Raw genomic sequence first — 8,346 nt, 5'->3', positions numbered from 1 at the left:
GAAGTTCTAAAACTGCTAAGCCTGTCTTGGTTGGCTTTGAAGAACCAACAGGACATAAGTTTTTTGCTTTATGACATTCATCAAACACTATCTGTAAGGAGTAAATTAAGGAACATGTCACATTAGTAGCAAGTGTCTCCAATCTTTCAGGAAGAGTTAACTTTTATTTCACTTAGGACTTGGGAAACATCCAAGATTTCTGGGATGGTAGCTGGAGTAAAAAAAAGAATCAAGATTATTAGGGGGAGGGATGCTGTTGATAACAAGCCCCTGAGCATTAACTTTTTTTTTTTTTTTAACTAATATTCACATACCTATACCTATTAACTGGTTTTGTCAAACCTTAACATTTTGCCATATTTGCTTCAGATGGTTTTCTTTTTCTGTAAGATCACAAATATCAATGAAGCCCTCTATGTGCCTCTCCTTGATCTCCATAGCCCCCTTCCCCCAGCCACAGAGGCATTCACTGAATTTGGCATTAACCTTAACTGGATATTTAATTTTTTTTTGGCATCTAGAAAATTTACTACTGCAGAAAATGAAGACTGCTTGAATCGAATGGGGGGTGGGTGGTGGAGGGCCTGTGGTTTTTCTTTTTGATAACTACTGTAACACTGTCCTTCAGGCGGCTAAGGGAGTTTCATATTTTGTTTGGACATCATTAGGCACCGAAGCTCTTGCAGGACAACTTTGAAGCTATATGAATTCTGCCATTTTGCTAGCATTGATATGGCTCTTGGGTCCACCACTCCATTAGAACTATTAACTCCATTCATATTAATTTTTCTTACAAATCTTACAAAGGGGGTTGCTTCTGGGTATTTAGGTCCACATTCTATCTTAAGGCTGTATATTCAGTTTTCATAAACTGTCCGAGCCCGTGGTGGCTGCCACCTTGCGGCGCTGTCACTCCTGAACTGGATATTTAATTCTTAATTAGAATGAATGAAAGGATCCACTACGGCTAAAAATGTCCACCACACAGATAATTTGAGCAAATTTTGTTAAATAGAAGCACAACTGATAACCAACTTAATCAGTACTTCAAAAACTGGTGATCCTCATGCAGGATAGTAAAAGGTATGCTATGAGCAAATAAGTTTGGAAATCACTAAGTTAAGAAGGGAATATAGTATTCAGCATGTCCCATACCTATTAACATTTTCCTAAAGCAGGAACTTAAATACTGGCCTCGTATATGACAGCTACAAAACAGAATCAACTTTCTGACTCCCTTGGACTCTATGTAATCATTAAAGCTCTCGTCCCAGCAGTCTTTTTATTTAACCTCAGAATTCCTGTGTGTTATATTTTGTGTCATTAAAAATTATAAAACTTGTTGCAAAGGATACCACTCCATCGAAGTCATCACCGCACCAATGTAGGAGTTGTTTTAACCTCGTTTTGTATTTACCACCAGACTGACTTTCACCAATGAGGGAAGAATAGGTAGCAAAAATCACACCCTTCTTCACACTCCCATTATGTTTGGAAGAAATTTTTCCGTATTTAAACTAAAAAAGAAAAGAGAAGAACTTAATAAATACACTTTTGTCTCTAAAATATTTATCCCACCCAGATTTCTACAGCAGGAAACTGGTGGTACCATGATGGGCTTCAGGAAAGTCAAAGGACCTCTTAAGATCATACACAAAATTTCTCATACACATGTGTACACATACATACACACACACATGAACCCTCTCGTGTGTGTTTGTGTGTGTGTGTGTATAACTTTAACGTACAAGGATCCAGTTTTCATCAAAGTCTCAAAAAAGTCTATCATCAATAAAAGATTACAGGGCTTCCCTGGTGGCACAGTGGTTGAGAGTCTGCCTGCCGATGCAGGGGACACGGGTTCATGCCCCAGTCCAGGAAGATCCCACATGCCGCGGAGCGGCTGGGCCCATGAGCCATGGCCGCTGAGCCTGCGCGTCCGGAGCCTGTGCTCCGCAACGGGAGAGGCCACAACAGTGAGAGGCCCGTGTACCGCAAAAAAAAAAAAAAAAAAAAAAAAAAAGATTACAAATCAAACTCCCCAAGAAAAGGTCACAATATTCATTCTACAAATATTTGTTGTGCATTTACTACATGCAAAGCACTGTAATTAAGATCTGAGGGCTATATAAGAATTATGATTAATAGTTACTGTGGTCTTCCTCAATTATGCTGATTTAGAAATCAAAAATACTTCTAGATGCCCCTTACATGTTTTAGTTTTGAACTGCTAGTAGTCATTCAAGACACAGTACTTAACCCAACAAACCACTCAGTAACCCTCACCCAAAAAAAGCCACTGATGGGCAGGGCAACAACACCGAAGCAACTCAGGACTCAACACTGAAGCAACTTAGGACTCGCATGGAAAGTAGATTTACATTTACTTATTTTCAAAGGGCTAGCAAGGAAGCACCTGCAGGAACTAGGTCTGTCTATTCTACCCATGTGACTCCAGGAATTGCTGCATAGTAGGAAGTCAATAAAGATTTGCTAAATGAACATTGGACTGTGCTTTCTAGATAATGAAACACATTTTCTTCCATTTGACAGAACTGTTTTAACATGAACACAGGTACGGGTATACAAGTCCACTGAATGTACAAATATCTAAAACAGTGTCCAAATCACAATTCTCTCTATATGATGCGATGGGCACACTACCTGTCCATATAGCTTTATCACACTGCACCCTTATACTCATAAGTATATGAGTTTCACTCATATACAGTAACTTCAGAAACAGACAAAAACAAACAAATGAAAAACCCTGAAGAGTAAGAGAATAAACTCCATAAAAACAGACAATGCTTATTTTGTTTGCCGCTACATAACCCTACCTAGCATATTATTTAACACTTAGTAATCCGAAAACCAACAATAGTGGCTAGCACTCACTATGCTTTCTGTGAAATAACTCATTTAATCCTCTTAACAACCCTACGAAGTAGAAACTATTATTATTCCCATCTCACAGATAAGTCAATATTTATTGAATGACCAACTGAATAGAAAAGTTTCATACCTTATTTAATGAATGGACCAAAATGTTTTTTGCTCCAATATCCCTCAGATCTCTTTCGGCATCATACTTTAAATCATTTGAAACACTGAACCTGCCACAAAAAAAAGGGAAAAGAAAAACACACAAATTCAATACAAATCCCATCATTCTAGCAATATTCAGGAATAAATAAACCCAGGCCTTGACACTTCAAAAAAATATACCTACTCACGAAGACCCATCCCCATATGCTGGATTATTCACAAACAAAAGCTTCCACAGCCAGTCTTTAGCACTTACCACAAAGCCCTTTTTCTACTCAACAAATAATTTTCATAGATGATTCCTGCTATTGTCCTTCCTTTTCCTACACCAGCACCATCACCTATTAAGAATCCAGCACGATCCCCATTTGGTAGGAATGTTTCATGTTGCTGAAAAAGAAAACGCTGGTAATTATCTATTCCTTTAGATATTTTGGCAATCAGTCTTTCATACCTTGTTTTAGTCATATATTAACATTCTCTGTTTTTATAGAAATGGCATGTAGTTGGCTTAGTGTGCATACTTTTACGTAACTATACAGGCATACCTCATTTTATTGTGCTTCACTGTTACTGCACTTCAGGGGCTACTGCATTTTTTACATATTGAAGGTTTGTGGCAACCCTGCATCAAGCAATTTTATTGGTGCCATTTTTCCAACAGCAGTTGCTCTTCCGTGTCTCTGAGTCACTTTTTGGTAATTCTCATACTATTTCAAACTTTTTCATTATTATTATATTTGTTATTGTGATCAGTGATCTTCGATGTTACTATTTTAATTGTTTTGGGCTGCCATGAACCCCGCCCATATAAGATGGTGAACTTAATTAATAAATGTTGTGTGTATTGTGACTGCTCCACTGACTGGCCATTTCCCCCATCTCTCTCTCTCCTTCAGCCTCCCCAGTCCCTGAGACACAACAGTATTGAAATTAGACCAATTAATAACTCTACAATGGCTTCTTTAAGCATTCAAGTGAAAGGAAGAGCTGCATGTCTCTCACTTTAAATCAACAGCTAGAAATGATTACAACATAAGGAAGACATGTTGAAAGCCTAGACAGGCTGAATACCAGGCCTCTTGCTCCAGATAGCCAAATTGTGAATGAAAAAAAAAGTTCTTAAAGGAAATTGAAAGTGCTACTTCAGTGAACAAACAATAAGAAAGCGAAACAGCCTTATTGCTGACATGAAGAAATTTTTAGTGGTCTCGAAAGAAGATCAAACAAGCCATAATATTCCCTTAAGCCAAAGCCTAATCCAGAGCAAGGCCCTAACTCTTTAATTCTACGAAGGCTGAGAGAGGTGAGGAAGCTGCAGAAGAATTCTGAAGCTCACAGAGGTTGGTTAATGAGGTTTAAGGAGTCATCTCCGTAACATAATTGCAAGGTGATACAGCAAGTGCTGATGCAGAAGCTTCACCAAGTTATCCAGAAGATCTAGCTAAGATAATCGATAAATGTGGCTACATTAAACAACAGATTTTCAATGTAGATGAAACAGCCTTCTTTTGGAAGAAGATGCTATCTAGGACTTTCGTAACTAGAGAAGAAGTCAATGTCTGGCTTCAAAGCTTCAGAGGACAGGCTGACTTATGGGGGCTAATGCAGCTGGTGGCCTGAAGTTGAAGCCAATGCTCATTTCCCATTCCAAAAATCCTAGGGCCTTTAAGAATTATGCTCAGTCTACACTGCCTGTGCTCTACAAATGGAACAAGGCAGCACATCTGTTTACAACATGATTTACTGAATATTTGAAACCCACTGTTGACACCTACTGCTCAGAATGAAAGATTCCTTTCAAAGTAATACTGCTCATTGACAATGCACCCAAGAGCTCTAATGGACATGTACAATGAGATCAATGTCACTTTCATGCCTGCTTTGTAAAACAGCCTTTCTGCAGCCCATGGAGCTAAGAGTAATTTCGGCTTTCAAATCTTACTCTTTAAGAAACACATTTTGTAAGGCTGTAACTGCCATAGATAGTTGATTTCTCTGATGCATCTGGACAAGATCAACTGAAAACCTTCCAGAAAAGGAATCACCCTTCTAGATGCCACTAAGAACATTCATGATTCATGGGAAGAGGTCAAAATATCAACATTAACAGGAGTTAACCCTCATGGATGACTTGGAGCGGTTCAAGACTTCAGTGGAGGAAGCAGATTCTTGAGATGGAATCTCCTCCTAATGAAGATGCTGTGAAGATGGTTGAAATGACAACAAAGGATTTAGATTACATAAACTTAGTTGATAAAGCAGTGGCAGAGTTTGAGAGGACTGACTCCAATTCTGAAAGAAGTTCTGTGGGTGAAATGCCATCAAACAGCACTGCATGCTACAGTGAAATCATTAGTGCAAGGAAGAATGAATCAATGCGGCAAACTTCACTGTTGTCTTATTTTAAGAAACTGCCACAGCCCCTCCAGCCTTCAGTAACCACCACTCTGATCATTTAGCAGCCATCAACACCAAGGCGAGACCTCCCCCCATCTTGCTGAAGCCTCAGATGATGGTTAGCATTTTTTAGCATTAAAGTATTTTTAAATTAAGGTATGTACATTGTTTTTCTGGACATAATGCTATTGCACACTTAACAGACTACATAATAGTGTAAACACTAAGTTTTGCATGCACTGGGAAACCAAAAACTTCATGCAACTCATTTTATTGTGACATTTGCTTTACTGTGGTAGTCTGGAACCAAACCTGCCCTATCTCCGAGGTCTGTGTATTTTTTTCTTGCTACCCTCGTATGTAGCAGGTAATTAAAGTTAAAAAATTGGTGAGTATTCTTCCATAATTTTTCAAGGACTGTACAACCAAATACAAACTTTTTTATAAAACATAAATATGGGGGATGGTTGCCTATTTATTTTACAAAAATGGAGTATTTCAGAAATCCTTTCAAGACAATTGACATAATATAAAAGCTGGTAAAACACCCATATGGTAATACCAAAGGTTATTCAATCACTCCCCAAGGGTGTGAGCTTTCAAATCTTTTCTAGCTTTCAGCCACTGGGGGGAAAAAAAACTGCAACAAATAGCCTTATATATATATGTTCTTATCTAATAGTTCTATGAAACAGACTCGCATGGAATTGTTAGGTAAAAGGATATAGGTATTTTTAATTTTAATACATGTTCCCAGTGAATTCCAAAACGGTTATGACAATTTATCATTTGCACTAGAAACACATTCCCCATATCCACACTACCCCTTTAATTTTCTAACACATAAAACTTCTATAAAAATCACATTCACAAGATTTTCATGCAAGGGAAACTTAACTTTGAATTAAAACAACTATACATTGTGAACTAAAATTAAAGATAAAAACTGTATGTAGCTATAAATTACACAGCTTACCTGGGCTGCATATGTAATTGCCTCAAGCTGTAATGCTGATAACCAGCCATTATCAATGGTTTCTTCAGAAATAGACGTTTTGTACCAAACATCAGGAGGAGTAACACTGGATAAAGAACTAGTTTCAACTACAGCATCTGGGTGACGCAGGCCAATTTTTACTAAATAAAAATTTAAAAATATTTCATTTTAATTATTCTAAGTAATAACACTTCCCAGTCTTATCATAAGATATTGCAATATTTCTCCTGACAGAGAAAATATAAGAAGTAACTATACACCCTGGGATCCTATATAAAGTCACTGACTGATGGTAAAGTACTGTTTAAATTTGACTAAAATTACCTATTTATCAACTACCTATGGTTTAAATAGAGACTTGCTGATTAAAAAGATCTAGAAAAATACCACCACAGTTCATACCAACAGGTTCTCCAGTAGTAACAGAACATAATCCTAGATTAACGACATCATTTTAAATAACCAGGAAAGTATGGGACCTTGGAATCCATACACAGTTCGTAAACAGAGATTTTTAGTTTAAGTGGTCTTATTGGTGACTTTTTATAGAAAGCCAGAGTATAGGAGAGAAAAATTCTAGCCATAGATTTTTTTCCATCTTATTACCCCCATAAAATGAAAAAGTGAAAAATTTTACACAAAAACTAAAAATTATTCATTTTCAACTTAATACAGTGGCCACTAAAAAAATGAATCATGGTCATTACGGGAAAAAAGGAAGCAATGGTGTTAATTTAAACCACTGAATTCGAATAGCAGATTTTATTTTTAAGATTCCCATGTTTTTATAATTTGCTTTAGATAAGCTGTATAAAGCTAAGATACGTGTTTACATTTCTGTAATTTACTATGATTTTATAATCACTGCTGATATGAGCAAAATTAACTTGAAAGGAAAAAGCCTTTTCACTCCTGGTTTTAAAAGACTTCATTCCAAAGCAAAGCTCTAAATTTCTGTAGGAAAATTTAAAAACTCACAGAATTTTCATGTAGCTATTTTAAAACATATTCTAGTTTAAAACATACTACAGGGTTTCCCTGGTGGCGCAGTGGTTGAGAGTCCACCTGCGGATGCAGGGGACACGGGTTCGTGCCCCGGTCCGGGAAGATCCCACATGCCGCGGAGCGGCTGTGCCCGTGAGCCATGGCCGCTGAGCCTGCGCGTCCGGAGCCTGTGCTCCGCAACGGGAGAGGTCACAACAGTGAGAGGCCCGCGTACCGCAAAAAAAAAAAAAAAAACACACTACAAAGCTCACACTTATCAAATTCTGAGGTACCCAACATGGATAGATCTTAATACATAATAATGTGTGTGGCAGTTTTTTAAGTTCAAAAGGAACCCAGAAGTCTTTCATTATTTTGACAAATCCCAAAGACATACGTTTTATTGGCATATACTCTGCATAGGTTTCCGCATGACCCATTTCTTCTTCATCTTCTTCCTCTGGTTCATCTTCCTCTTTCACAACAGGGACCTTCTGTAACAGAGAGAGCAAAATCAACTAAGTCCAGAAACTGGAGGCCCAGCCAACACACAGAAAAACTCTTCTGTAGGAATACCCACTATCTTCAATCTTGGAAACAGGACATACCACTTCTATATTCCCTAATATCTGGGTCAGAGTCTATGGTTTCCCTGCTCCTCCAAAGATAAGCACAGATAATCCATGACCTGCTCTCATCGCAAACACACAAATGGGTCACCACAGGGCTCCACCACCTTCTCAAACTACCTTCCCCTTCAGTATTACCTGCCAGCCTCCCTGATGCCCAGAAGTCTAACCTCCAGTCCTCAATCTTCATTGCAGTTCCAGGAATAGAAAGAACAAGGGGTCTGGAGAGAAAAGGTGGATGAGCCCCAGCAGCACATCCTACAATCTCATGGGCAGGAACTCTCTTTA

General features: G+C 38.1%; 1 protein-coding gene and 1 pseudogene across 2 annotated transcripts in view; both read right to left on the bottom strand.

Moving 5' to 3' along the window:
• Positions 1–8,346, bottom strand: part of SBNO1 (strawberry notch homolog 1) — a 58,186-nt gene that overhangs the window by 30,909 nt on the left and 18,931 nt on the right. The window contains exons 6-11 of the mRNA XM_082667917.1: positions 7,827–7,923; positions 6,425–6,585; positions 3,305–3,438; positions 3,026–3,116; positions 1,356–1,517; positions 3–91 (exon numbers count right to left, since the gene is read on the bottom strand). Of these exons, the coding sequence (XP_082524043.1) occupies positions 3–91; positions 1,356–1,517; positions 3,026–3,116; positions 3,305–3,438; positions 6,425–6,585; positions 7,827–7,923 (734 nt within the window). The remainder of the gene's footprint in view (positions 1–2; positions 92–1,355; positions 1,518–3,025; positions 3,117–3,304; positions 3,439–6,424; positions 6,586–7,826; positions 7,924–8,346) is intronic.
• LOC309830690 (ubiquitin-conjugating enzyme E2 variant 1-like) lies at positions 173–1,165 on the bottom strand (annotated as a pseudogene). Its single transcript has 3 exons — positions 1,156–1,165; positions 531–934; positions 173–211 (listed from the first exon to the last, which is right to left on the bottom strand). The product of its transcript is annotated as a ubiquitin-conjugating enzyme E2 variant 1-like (transcript).

This window comes from Grampus griseus (genome assembly GCF_964374135.1).
Source record: "Grampus griseus genome assembly, chromosome: 12".
Classification (NCBI taxonomy): domain Eukaryota; kingdom Metazoa; phylum Chordata; class Mammalia; order Artiodactyla; family Delphinidae; genus Grampus; species Grampus griseus.
This window is presented reverse-complemented; position numbering and strand designations above follow the sequence as displayed.